Source organism: Schistocerca cancellata, chromosome 9, assembly GCF_023864275.1.
Source record: "Schistocerca cancellata isolate TAMUIC-IGC-003103 chromosome 9, iqSchCanc2.1, whole genome shotgun sequence".
NCBI classification, from domain to species: Eukaryota; Metazoa; Arthropoda; class Insecta; order Orthoptera; family Acrididae; genus Schistocerca; species Schistocerca cancellata.
In genome coordinates, this window is record NC_064634.1 from 156,357,705 (window position 1) to 156,372,432 (window position 14,728).

The following is a 14,728-nucleotide window of genomic DNA, read 5'->3' on the forward strand; positions in this document are numbered from 1 at the left end:
AATATGATATGTATCTCCGTAACTGTATTGGTGTTACGTTGACCTATCATCACATTGTGCTTTACCGACTGAAGTAAAGGACAGGTTCTCTGTCCATGCTGAATTAATGAATGCGCATCCATTAGACGAGGGCCGATCCGCTAGGTGTACCTAAAGTTACTGCACTTGCTGTCTTCACAGTGTGTTTATTCCGTGGAACATTAGAATAGTGGAAGAAAAACTGATCTTACAGATAAAGACACAAAGGTAGGACTCTTAATTCTAATAACAAGACCACTCCCTGAAAGCGCTTAAAAGGGACCTAGGATCTATAAGGTTCCCTAGTTGAGTGTGGTGGAAAATTTAAATCAATACATTTACGGTGGAACACACACTGGAAAACGTTTTTTGTACTGCGTACATAAATGCAAGAAGCCTGGAGCGCTAAATATGGACTATTAATCAGTATTAACAAATGACGGTTCTACTTTTTCATTGTTTCTGAAGAACTTTCACGCATGGATAAAATCCGATGTCTAAAACCGAGACTGTATGTGTGAGATTGCATCTTCCAAGATTATAATGCTCTGAGCCACATCACTGGATACGTCCAATATTCATTTCATACGTATTCCCCGGTGAATTCAGGCAGTTCTGGTCCGCAAAAACAGCAGTACACAGTAAGTTCAATATTTACTCCAATTCCTATATTTAAGCAACAAGCATTTCTATTTACAGAAGGTAATTATTTTTGTAGCGGGCTTAAGAAGGTATCTCTCCCAGAAGAAAACGTTATACATTCCAAAATGCATTTAATTTCCAGTCCCATGCCATGTTGCTAGAATGGGAACTCAGATTTCATTTTCCTTTCTTTCTCTGTCATCTTTATGGTAGATTCCTCTGATGACTGGAACCAAAGAACGCTCTTAGATGCCAGTAGGGCTACAAATGTAAGAAACATAACTATGGTAGGCGGGAAAAGTATATTTTTCATTTTAGGAACGCTACCCACTCCAGCAGAAGAGCGAATTCATGACACAGAATCCTAGTTGTCCTCTTCGGTATGTTTTCATCTGTCAGTCCAATCCTGCTGACACTACGATGGGAACAGCTTCGTAGAATCATTTAGAGAATGCATCCTGGAAAGAAAATAATTGTTTTTGGTTATGGTGGTAAATGAACAACATAAGCTACTATTACACAAGGCCATTTCTTGTTTCTTACATGTCAAGTTACTATTTAGCGTAGTATAACTATTTTACTACCAACTAATCCCTCTTCCGGTTGTTCGTTAGAGATGTCTATATCTGGAAATCCATACCAATTTGCTTTCAAGAAAAAAGTAAATTCATCTACTAAGGAAATGCACTCGTAATAAATAATAAATATTCTGTTTCTTGGAAGACAGTTCTGAGATTATCAGTTATTCGGATAATAACTCTGCCCGTCAACACAAACGTGATATGATATAAGCTTCGATTACCTAGTAAAAATGTTATTGGGAAATTCCCAAGATATCAGATGAAAATGTTCAGAGCTATTCGTAGCTGTATTGAGAATGTTACGCACCAGTTGTCTAAAGTTGTGATAAAAATTTACAACAGGTGCGTAACATTTTCAGTGATGATACATGAGACAATTGTATTATGGATTCACAACGGACAACTTCTTCGTAGCATTTTAAACTATTCAGAGAAGAATTTGATATAGGACGCAGAGATCGAAAGATTCTTTAAAGCTCGGCACGAACAAAAAGTGCCTCTTATCTATGTAGAGGCCGAATCGGGTCATGCACTTATCAGAGACATATTTTATTTCATTACGATTTCTTTGCAAACACAAGTATCTCAGAAAAAGACTGCGAAATGAACCTTGTCACACGAATTGCCAGCGCTGTTCAAAATTTCAAATTGTAATGTGATTCATTCCCCCCACCCCCCCCCCCCCACCCCCCATGAACCATGGACCTTGCCGCTGGTGGGGAGGCTTGCGTGCCTCAGCGATACAGATAGCCGTACGGTAGGTACAACCACAACGGAGGGGTATCTGTTGAGAGGCCAGACAAACGTGTGGTTCCTGAAGAGGGGCAGCAGCCTTTTCAGTAGTTGCAAGGGCAACAGTCTGGATGATTGACTGATCTGGCCTTGTAACAATAACCAAAACGGCCTTGCTGTGCTGGTACTGCGAACGGCTGAAAGCAAGGGGAAACTACGGCCGTAATTTTTCCCGAGGGCATGCAGCTTTACTGTATGATTAAATGATGATGGCGTCCTCTTGGGTAAAATATTCCGGAGGTAAAATAGTCCCCCATTCGGATCTCCGGGCGGGGACTACTCAAGAGCATGTCGTTATCAGGAGAAAGAAAACTGGCGTTCTACGGATCGGAGCGTGGAATGTCAGATCCCTTAATCGGACAGGTAGGTTAGAAAATTTAAAAAGGGAAATGGATAGGTTAAAGTTAGATATAGTGGGAATTAGTGAAGTTCGGTGGCAGGAGGAACAAGACTTCTGGTCAGGTGACTACAGGGTTAAAAACACAAAGTCAAATAGGGGTAATGCAGGAGTAGGTTTAATAATGAATAGGAAAATAGGAATGCGGGTAAGCTACTACAAACAGCATAGTGAAAGCATTATTGTGGCCAAGATAGATACGAAGCCCACACCTACTACAGTAGTACAAGTTTATATGCCAACTAGCTCTGCAGATGACGAAGAAATTGAAGAAATGTATGATGAAATAAAAGAAATTATTCAGATAGTGAAGGGAGATGAAAATTTAATAGTCATGGGTGATTGGAATTCGAGTGTAGGAAAAGGGAGAGAAGGAAAGTAGTAGGTGAACATGGATTGGGGCTAAGAAATGAAAGAGCAAGCCGCCTGGTAGAATTTTGCACAGAGCACAACTTAATCATAGCTAACACTTGGTTTAAGAATCATGATAGAAGGTTGTATACATGGAAGAACCCTGGAGACACTAAAAGGTATCAGATAGATTATATAATGGTAAGACAGAGATTTAGGAACCAGGTTTTAAATTGGAAGACATTTCCAGGGGCAGATGTGGACTCTGACCACAATCTCTCGGTTATGACCTGTAGATTAAAACTGAAGAAACTGCAAAAAGGTGGGAATTTAAGGAGATGGGACCTGGATAAACTGAAAGAACCAGAGGTTGTACAGAGTTTCAGGGAGAGCATAAGGGAACAATTGACAGGAATGGGGGAAAGAAATACAGTAGAAGAAGAATGGGTAGCTCTGAGGGATGAAGTAGTGAAGGCAGCAGAGGATCAAGTAGGTAAAAAGACGAGGGCTAGTAGAAATCCTTGGGTAACAGAAGAAATATTGAATTTAATTGATGAAAGGAGAAAATATAAAAATGCAGTAAATGAAGCAGGCAAAAAGGAATACAAACGTCTCAAAAATGAGATCGACAGGAAGTGCAAAATGGCTAAGCAGCGATGGCTAGAGGACAAATGTAAGGATGTAGAGGCGTATCTCACTAGGGTTACGATAGATACTGCCTACAGGAAAATTAAAGAGACCTTTGGAGATAAGAGAACCACTTGTATGAACATCAAGAGCTCAGATGGAAACCCAGTTCTAAGCAAAGAAGGGAAAGCAGAAAGGTGGAAGGAGTATATAGAGGGTCTATACAAGGGCGATGCACTTGAGGACAATATTATGGAAATGGAAGAGGATGTACATGAAGATGAAATGGGAGATACGATACTGCGTGAAGAGTTTGACAGAGCACTGAAAGACCTGAGTCGAAACAAGGCCCCCGGAGTAGACAACATTCCATTGGAACTACTGACGGCCTTGGGAGAGCCAGTCCTGACAAAACTCTACCATCTGATGAGCAAGATGTATGAAACAGGCGAAATACCCTCAGACGCCAAGAAGAATATAATAATTCCAATCCCAAAGAAAGCAGGTGTTGACAGATGTGAAAATTACCGAACAATCAGTTTAATAAGCCACAGCTGCAAAATACTAACACGAATTCTTTACAGACACGGGGAAGATCAGTTTGGATTCCGTAGAAATACCGGAACACGTGAGGCAATACTGACCTTACGACTTATCTTAGAAGAAAGATTAAGGAAAGGCAAACCTACTTTTCTAGCATTTGTAGACTTAGAGAAAGCTTTTGACAATGTTGACTGGAATACTCTCTTTCAAATTCTAAAGGTGGCAGGGGTAAAATACAGGGAGCGAAAGGCTATTTACAATCTGTACAGAAACCAGATGGCAGTTAGAAGAGTCGAGGGACATGAAAGGGAAGCAGTGATTGGGAAGGGAGTAAGACAGGGTTGTAGCCTCTCCCCGATGTTATTCAATCTGTATATTGAGCAAGCAGTAAAGGAAACAAAACAAAAATTCGGAGTAGGTATTAAAATCCATGGAGAAGAAATAAAAACTCTGAGGTTCGCCCACGACATTGTAATTCTGTCAGAGACAGCAAAGGACTTGAAAGAGCAGTTGAACGGAATGGATGGTGTCTTGAAGGGAGGATATAAGATGAACATTAACAAAAACAAAACTAGGATAATGGAATGTAGTCGAATTAAGTCGAGTGATTTTGAGGGAATTAGATTAGGAAATGAGACACTTAAAGTAGTAAAGGAGTTTTGCTATTTGGGGAGCAAAATAACTGATGATGGTCGAAGTAGAGAGGATGTTAAATGTAGACTGGCAATGGCAAGGAAAGCGTTTCTGAAGAAGAGAAATTTGTTAACATCGAGTATAGATTTAAGTGTCAGGAAGTCATTTCTGAAAGTATTTGTATGGAGTGTAGCCATGTATGGAAGTGAAACATGGACGATAAATAGTTTGGACAAGAAGAGAATAGAAGCTTTCGAAATGTGGTGCTACAGAAGAATGCTGAAGATTAGATGGGTAGATCACATAACTAATGGGGAAGTATTGAATAGGATTGGGGAGAAGAGAAGTTTGTGGCACAACTTGACCAGAAGAAGGGATCGGTTGGTAGGACATGTTCTGAGGCATCAAGGGATCACCAGTTTAGTATTGGAGGGCAGCGCGGAGGGTAAAAATCGTAGGGGGAGACCAAGAGATGAATACACTAAGCAGATTCAGAAGGATGTAGGTTGCAGTAGGTACTGGGAGATGAAGAAGCTTGCACAGGATAGAGTAGCATGGAGAGCTGCATCAAACCAGTCTCAGGACTGAAGACCACAACAACAACAATGTGATTTCCCAATGCACTTGCACCAGAATAATTAAACAATACAATCCCATACACTCAAGCGAAAGGTATTATTTTCGAACAACTCACTTAAAAATGTAAGAGCATGATATAAGTGTTTCGTTTCATATTCAGAGCTAGCTTGCTATATTTAATTACAAAAGTATTTTTGTATTAGCTTATTCTAAAAAGAAACTGTTGCATTTGGTTAAGACAAATGGAGACATCGTTTGGAGGTTTATATTGCTTTTTACTGCATTGGGAAGAGTTATGCTTACAAACCAAGTTCTAGGAAACAAAATACCTGACCTTACACACTTCCACAAAAAATCACAAATTCATTTGTCTATGGTCAATTTTAAGATGATTCTCGACTTTCAGAGTTCTCTATTATCCTCTTGCAACAGTCCAGCTTACGACCGCTTGTCACGCTGCATTGTACGTCAATGTCGACAGGTTAAAATGCGCTCTCTTGTGTGCGTTAGGTGATACGTAGTTTTCGTAAACACCTGAATAGTATTCTTTTTATATATATATATATATATATATATATATATATATATATATATATATATACAGTGATTACGAAATGACTACACTGCCTCCTAGCCATAACACTACATTAGGGATGTATACCCCACGTCTTCTAGTGCTGTTGGTCGAGATCCAATGACTGTTAGCAGAATATGGAATCGGTGGGTTCCGGAGGGTAATACGGAACGCCGTGCAGGATGCCAACGGTCTCGTATCAATAGCAGTCGAGATGACAGGCATCTTATCCGCATGGCTGTAACGGATCGTGCAGCCACGTCTCGATCCCTGAGTCAACAGATGGGGACGTTTGCAAGATAACAACCATCTGCACGAACACTTCGACGACGTTTGCAGCAGCATGGATTATCAGCTCGGAGACCATGGCTGTGGTTACCCTTGACGCTACATCACAGACAGGAGCGCCTGCAATGGTGTAAACGACGAATCTGGGTGCACGAATGGCAAAACGTCATTTTTTCGGATGAATCCAGGTTCTGTTTACAGCATCATGATGGTTGCATCCGTGTTTGGCGCCGTCGCGGTGAACGCACATGGGAAGCGTGATGGTATGGGGTGCCATTGGTTACACGTCTCGGTCACCTCTTGTTCGCATTGACGGCACTTTGAACAGTGGACGCTACATTTCAGATATGTTACGACCCGTGGCTCTACCCTTCATTCGATCCCTGCGAAACCCTACATTTCAGCAGGATAATGCACGACCGCATGTTGCAGGTCCTGTACGGGCTTTTCTGGATACAGAAAATGTTCGACTGCTGCCCTGACCAGCACATACTCCAGATCTCTCACCAATTGAAAACGTCTCGTCAATGGTGGCCTAGCAACTGGCTGGTCACAATACCCCAGTCACTACTTTGATGAACTGTGATATCGTGTTGAAGCTGCATGGGCAGCTGTACCTGTACACGCCATCCAAGCTCTGCTTGACTCAATGCCCAGGCGTAACAAGGTCATTATTACGGCCAGAGGTGGTTGTTCTGGGTACTGATTTCTCAGGATCTATGTACCCACATTGCGTGAAAATGTAATCACATGTCAGTTCTAGTATAATATATTTGTCCAATGAATACCCGTTTATCATCTGCATTTCTTCTTGGTGCAGCAATTTTAATGGCCAGTAGTGTATGATAACTTTATATGGGCATCATTATTCTCATTTTTATGTTAAATGATGCAAATGTGAGGATGGTTGGTTGTGAGCCGTGTTGGGCTCATGTATGCGTTGGCTTAAGCCTTGGTTCCTATTCTGTGTTTGGTTTCCCGCGGTTATTGCGATTATGCTGTTGTTCGCTCTCTCCGCGAGAGGCATCGGTGGTGTGTATCGATGTTAGTGTAGCTTCAAAAAAGGTATCTGCGTCAACTTAGAATTTGTAAAAACGTTTAGACACTGTGTACGCCCTTGTGCTGGTCCTCAGGTCTGAGCTGCCGCCTTATCAAAACTCTAGTGAAAACTGACTAAGTAGATTGGAAGAGCTGAGTGGAAATTTATGGTAAGCTTTTATGGGGCCAAACTGCTGAGGTCACTGGTCCCTAGGCTTACACAGTACTACTTAATCTAACTTAAACTATCTTACCCTAAGGACAACACACACACACACACACACACACACACATTGTAAGTAGGCTGTTTAGGTTTTTATATTGGTAACGCCACGTAGCGCTCTGTATGAAAATCACTGGCTGTACTGTGTGCAGTCTGTGGCTGGGTGGCATTCTTGGAATATTCGCTATTGTAGTGTTGGGCTGTTGGCTGTTAACAGCGCGTAGCGTTGCGCAGTTGGAGGTGAGCCGCCAGCAGTGGTGGATGTGGGGAGAGAGATGGCGGAATTTTGAGATCGGACGATCTGGACGTGTGTCCATCAGAAAGAGTAAATTTGTAATATTGGATATCATGGACTGATATATATGTATATATTATGACTTTTGAACACTATTAAGGTAAATACATTGTTTGTTCTCTATCAAAATCTTTCTTTTGCTAACTATGCCTATCAGTAGTTAGTGCCTTCAGTAGTTTGAATCTTTTATTTAGCTGGCAGTAATGACGCTCGCTGTATTGCAGTAGCTCGAGTAACGAAGATTTTTGTGAGGTAAGTGATTTGTGAAAGGTATAGGTTAATGTTAGTCAGGGCCATTCTTTTGTAGGGATTTTTGAAAGTCAGATTGCGTTTCGCTAAAAATATTGTTTGTCAGTTTAAGCACAGTCATGTATAATTTTTCTAAGGGGACGTTTCAACATACACACATGCCCGAAGGAGGACTCGAACTTTGATTGGGGGAGCCGCGCGAACCGTGGCAAGGCGCCTGAGACCGCGCTGCTACCCAGCGCGGGAGCTGAGTGGAATGAGAAAGTTGGAAAAGAATGTCAGGTTTCAGCTGTTAAGTGGAAAGACAAGAAATATATTTTATCTTTGCTGTCTTATGACTATAGTGATTCACAGACTGTGTAGCTGCAAGAAAAACGGGGAAAACGGATGTAAAACAACTGGCTGAGGTAGCAGGAAGAAGATATTTTTGTGACTAGTAAATGCCATACTATACGTGCAATGTTCGTGTGATAAAGCGGAAAGTGGCAAATTTTAATCAATTTGTGGATCTAGTTATTGACATTAGTTTTCGAGAAAAATAACATTTATCGAAATCGAGGTATAAGGGATAGCCTGAAGATGAAGAAACACTAGGAAAGTGGTACCTAAGCCTGTTGATGGCGTTACATGTGATAATGTGAGTCATATACCCTAATCGATTGAAGCAGACAATGCGAAGAAATGCACAATGTGCTTAAAATGCAGAGTTGACCTGTGCATCCTGTAAAACGATTTTTTTCTGAAATATTATTAAAAACAACTCTTACGCTTTTTGTACACTAACAACCCAACAATAATTCCAGTGTATCAGTTACAAGTCAGTCACCAGCACCATCATCATCATCCGTAATTGTTCTGCCTTCTGGCAAGTACAGGCGTTGTCCTTGACCATCTCTCCCCGTCTTGTGCTTTCCTCTTTAGTTCCACGTGGTTATCCCTTCCTCCCTGAGACTGTTAGTTGGTATCATCTTCGACACTGGTATCACAAGATGTGGCCTAGCCATTTTATTCTTTCCCTTATGACGCCCAAGAAGTTTCTGTTCGTATAAACTCAGCACTTCCTCTTTCCTCACATTTTCCCTCCCACTCACGTCCTCTAGTTTCCTCCGTACTCATATTCCAGCCTTCTTGCCTCATCTTTTCCGAAACTTAGAGTTTCTGCAGTTTACGAAAATTTGCCCCACATGTAGCATTTGGCCAATCTTCTCCACAGCTTTTTATTCACTGGCTCACACAGCAATTCTCTCTTTTTTTTGTTGATTGACGTGTATATGAAATTTAGATTTTAATTCCTTTTTTATTGTGTTTGTTCCACAGAAATGGTCATATGTGGTGATGCGTGTAATTAATTTGCACCTTTTTGCTCTTTTCTTGGAATAAATAACAGCCGCACGGAGTAGCCGCGCGGTTTAAGGCGCCTTGCCACAGTCCGCCCTCCCCCCCCCCCCACTCCCCCTCCGTCGGAGGTTCGAGGAGTCCTCCCTTGGGCATGGGTGTGTGTGTTGTTCTTAGCGTAAGTTAGTTTAAGTAGTGTGTAAGCCTAGGGACTGATGACTTCAGCAGTTTGGTCCCATAGGAACTTACCACAACCAAACAAATAACAGGTTTGCCGAAATGAATGTCAGGATGAATTATAGTCTCTATTAAAACAGCTGCATGAATTTTGTTTATTTTATTGACTTGGGAGAAGTTCTCCTCGCATGACAGTAAATATAAAATGAAGAGATTTCAGGCAACTGCCACAATGGAGGCACTCTTCATCTCTTACATTTTCCAAAATAAATAAATAAATCACCTGTGCGGTTGGGAATGAAGGTCTGGGGTAATTAACTGACGAGACCGAGCTGAAAACTATTTATTAACAAAAATATCCCTCAGATGAAGCTAGTACTCTCGACTGGCTACAACCTCGCGCCCTCGCGGTTGCAGGACCATCAGCTCCGGGGGACACGCTGAGCGCCACCATTTCTACAGTCATAAGCACCGATCTCAACCTTCGACTATAACAGGTATAAGGCAGCGGCCCACTTACAATGTTCCCAGAGCCTTTAAGCACAACAGCGATACAGACAATGAAAGTACTGCGGAGAGTTAAACTTGAATTCAAATAATCAAAGCAATTTCATTTCGCTTAAGCTCTCAGTAACTCAGGCAAAAAAAAATTGAGACGTCTATCCTGACAGACTGACTGAAATTGCTATCTTTAAAGTATATCCATTCATTAATAAAAGTTTTACTCGATAAAACATTCAAGAAAGTGATCACAAGTAAAATCTAGCTTTAATTACTTTGGAGCCGTGGACAAGAATCTTTCAATACATAATGTCCGCTTTTGCATTACTAGTACAACAGGCAAAATAAAACGACACCTTTAGACGGATAAATCAAAAAACTAAGTGGAATGCACTATTCACTATTGGCGGCCAACGCTGTGTTCCCTAAAGGTGAACATTTAACACTACATGCTACGACGCCACATCGGCGTCTCACAAACAGGATACGTCACGCAGAGCTTGCCCCGAGCACCCCACGCTTCTCACACAGGGCGCTCCGCCGACAACGTGCAGACCAGTCGCAGGCCAGCGCCACCAGAGTTCGGCATCGGGCTGGCGCGCGCGTGAATTCAGACAGCCGGAACGATGCACATTCGACAAAAAACAACAAAACAAGTATAAAATAATGATACGCATTTCCAAATCAGACCATTTTGGTGAAAACACACAAGGAAAAAACTTGAATTAAAATTCGTATTGTGACGAAACAAGTGCTGTATCATTTGAGAGATACAGAGGCGAGGGAGTGCGCCGGGACTTATCCCAGTTCACTGCTACTACGGCCACGTCATCATAACGCGTCTGTGAGTAGCATACAAAGTACTGCGCCATAATCTAAGGATAAAATTAAAAATTAAAGTTCCTTTTCCGAAATTTGTCAACATATGCTTCAGTATATTAATGTTTAAATTGTTCAATCTCAGAATGATCAGATAAATATGTTTACCTACAAACATTATTTTAAATAAAAAATAAGCGGCGCTAAATAATGTGCAAATGTACGTCAAAACCAAGTGTTACAAGCCTCAACTTGATTGGAGCAATGTTTTGGTAGAAATCCACGTTTTTACGAAAAATTGAAGGCGCTAAGTATTAGACTTAGAAAATAGAAAATTGATATGAAGCGTCAGTTTAATATGAAAACATTAACTACGGGGCCCCATTAAGCTACCTCTAATAGTTTTCGAGTAATTTGCTGAGATCTAAATTTGGAACAAAAACGTCCTTATTTGTAGTAAATTAAGTATCAGTTATACGAGGGTGAGTCAAATGAAAACCTTAAATTTGTAATAACAAATCGAAATTTCGCGCCGTTATCCTGTAAGTTGGTAAGCGTGCTACAAACAGCGTGCAGAATGGCCTGTAGGTGGCAGCATAGTGCAGATGCACACATACCGTCGCAGTATCAGTATAAAGATGGCTGCCCCACTTGCGACTTGCACCAGGGAACAACAGCGTTCTGTTATTCGGTTTTTGCGTAGTGAAGGTGTTGAACCTATTGGAATTCATCGACGGAAGAAGGTTCAGTACGGTGATGCATGTTTGTCACAGCAGCAAGTCTACGAATGGAGTAGGAACTTCGCAAATGGTGTGACTTCAGTGGAAGATGCTCCTCGTTCAGCTCAGGCACAACGAGCTGTGACTCCACAGAACATTGCAACAGTTGAAGCCATAGTGAAGGAAAACCACCGAGTGACACTGAATGACATTGGAGCATGTTTACAGATTAGTCATGGGTCAGCACACCACCTTGTGTATGATGCGCTCCAGTTTCACAAAGTGTCTGCAAGATGGGTGCCACGGCAGCTGACTCCTGAAATGAGACAACGACGTGTTTATGCTTGTGAAGAACTTATTCGGCGCTTTAAACGAGAAGGTGATGGCTTCCTTGCAAGAATCGTTACTGGGGACGAAATCTGGGTTTCGGAAACGAATAGAGCGGGCAAGGAATGGCGCCATTCCTCATCACCAAAACCAAAGAAATTTCGAACAGAACCATCAGCAGGGAAGGTTATGCTGACTCTCTTTTGGGACGAAAAAGGCGTCATTTTGGAGCATTACGTGCCTAGAGGGACCACTGCCACCAGTGCATCATATACAGATCTCCTAAAAAGTCATCTGCGGCCTGCAATCAAATCAAAGCGACGTGGATTGCTGTCAGCAGGTGTCCTTTTGCAACATGACAATGCAAGGTCCCACACTGACCGTACAACAGTTGCAACAATCACAGACCTGCATTTTGAGTGTCTTCCTCATCCACCATACTCACCAGACCTTGCCCCAAGTGATTTCCATATGTTTGGACCATTCAGAGACGCAATGGGAGGAAAGAAGTTCCGTTATGATGAAGAGGTACGCCACGTGGTGCATGAGTGGTTGCGCGGACTACCAAAACAGTTTTTTTCTAAAGGAATTTATGCAGTTTGTAACCGCTGGAGGACTTGCATTGAGCGTGGGGGAGATAATGTTGTAAAGTGATACAGCTTTGTACCACTTCTGCACAATAAATAATATTTAAAAATATTTAAGGTTTTCATTCGACTCACCCTTGTATTAATGATGGTTCTGACTACAGAACTTGATTAACTGAGATATAATAAGTTTCAAGACTTTGATGCAAATACAAATCAATACAAGGTCTCTTAAAGATGTAGTTCAGAGGTCATATTCTACTGTTAGTTCCGTTCTAAAAATTCTAGCTGGCAAAGTTTAAATCCATGGGAGCTAAAACTTTTTTCTGTGATTAAAGCCAACTTACTTCCATTCATACAAAAATTACGAGGATTGTTAATTGATTCATGACCGAGTTACTAAATAATACGTATCCGAGAAAGCAACCATTTAGAGGCTGCTACCGGGGCATAGAGTGGATGACTGCAGGTGTTCCCTTCGGCCGTCCGCGGCGCCCATATATAAATACGGCGTGAAAGGCAGTGATTCTTTACTTCGCACCCACCTATTATGCGGTCCGCGTCAGTCAGACGCCGGCTTACGCCCTATCTCGAATGACGTCACAGTATGGTGCTGCTAGACGCACGTTTTTGGCACAAATAGGAAGTGCACTCGCGAGGACTGTACACCGACCTGGATCGCTTAGATTATGCGGAGGTGTGCCGCCCGTAATGTTAACAAAACCGGGTGGCAAGTGGTGAGATTATTTTCCACTTTTGTGGTGAGCAGTTAACTAGGATTATTAAAAGTCAGGGCGAAAGAGCATTTAATGGGTACTTTCCGTAAAGGTCGCCTCTGAACTGCTCATAGTGCAGCTTATGATAGAGACATCATTACTATTATTATCAGCAGGGGCGATTCTAGAAGTCGGTAAGAGGGGAGGGGGACTAATGGAAGGGGGGGCGGGGAATTTGGGGGAATGGAACATCGCTTAACAAAAGGAGAGTTGGGGGTCCTCCACCGACAAATTGGTAAAATTTCGTGTTGCTTAAAGTAGTTTTTAATAACTGCTTTGGAGTTCAGGGTAAAAAATGTGTATTAATAAATAATAAGACGTTCATTTTAAGTTAAATGATATTTATTGGTTTAGATAGTGAGCTATTTGCCGCTCTTATTCTTTTGTTAAAATGTGTCTGAAATACATTGCAACCTATATTGCTACATAATTATTTTAAAAAAATAAATTGAATCTGTTGGAGTAATACACTCCTGGAAATTGAAATAAGAACACCGTGAATTCATTGTCCCAGGAAGGGGAAACTTTATTGACACATTCCTGGGGTCAGATACATCACATGATCACACTGACAGAACCACAGGCACATAGACACAGGCAACAGAGCATGCACAATGTCGGCACTAGTACAGTGTATATCCACCTTTCGCAGCAATGCAGGCTGCTATTCTCCCATGGAGACGATCGTAGAGATGCTGGATGTAGTCCTGTGGAACGGCTGCTATGCCATTTCCACCTGGCGCCTCAGTTGGACCAGCGTTCGTGCTGGACGTGCAGACCGCGTGAGACGACGCTTCATCCAGTCCCAAACATGCTCAATGGGGGACAGATCCGGAGATCTTGCTGGCCAGGGTAGTTGACTTACACCTTCTAGAGCACGTTGGGTGGCACGGGATACATGCGGACGTGCATTGTCCTGTTGGAACAGCAAGTTCCCTTGCCGGTCTAGGAATGGTAGAACGACGGGTTCGATGACGGTTTGGATGTACCGTGCACTATTCAGTGTCCCCTCGACGATCACCAGTGGTGTACGGCCAGTGTAGGAGATCGCTCCTCACACCATGATGGCGGGTGTTGGCCCTGTGTGCCTCGGTCGTATGCAGTCCTGATTGTGGCGTTCACCTGCACGGCGCCAAACACGCATACGACCATCATTGGCACCAAGGCAGAAGCGACTCTCATCGCTGAAGACGACACGTCTCCATTCGTCCCTCCATTCACGCCTGTCGCGACACCACTGGAGGCGGGCTGCACGATGTTGGGGCGTGAGCGGAAGACGGCCTAACGGTGTGCGGGACCGTAGCCCAGCTTCATGGAGACGGTTGCGAATGGTCCTCGCCGATACCCCAGGAGCAACAGTGTCCCTAATTTGCTGGGAAGTGGCGGTGCGTTCCCCTACGGCACTGCGTAGTATCCTACGGTCTTGGCGTGCATCCGTGCGTTGCTGCGGTCCGGTCCCAGGTCGACGGGCACGTGCACCTTCCGCCGACCACTGGCGACAACATCGATGTACTGTGGAGACCTCACGCCCCACGTGTTGAGCAATTCGGCGGTACGTCCATCCGGCCTCCCGCATGCCCACTATACGCCCTCGCTCAAAGTCCGTCAACCTCACATACGGTTCACGTCCACGCTGTCGCGGCATGCTACCAGTGTT

General features: G+C 42.9%; 1 protein-coding gene across 1 annotated transcript in view; it reads right to left on the reverse strand.

The window, feature by feature from the left end:
* Window positions 1–664: 664 nt before the first annotated feature.
* LOC126100936 (uncharacterized) overlaps window positions 665–14,728 on the reverse strand; it is a 59,068-nt gene continuing 45,004 nt past the window's right edge. The window contains exon 4 of the mRNA XM_049911600.1: window positions 665–1,118. Within this exon, the coding sequence (XP_049767557.1) occupies window positions 1,101–1,118 (18 nt within the window). The 3' untranslated portion in view covers window positions 665–1,100. The remainder of the gene's footprint in view (window positions 1,119–14,728) is intronic.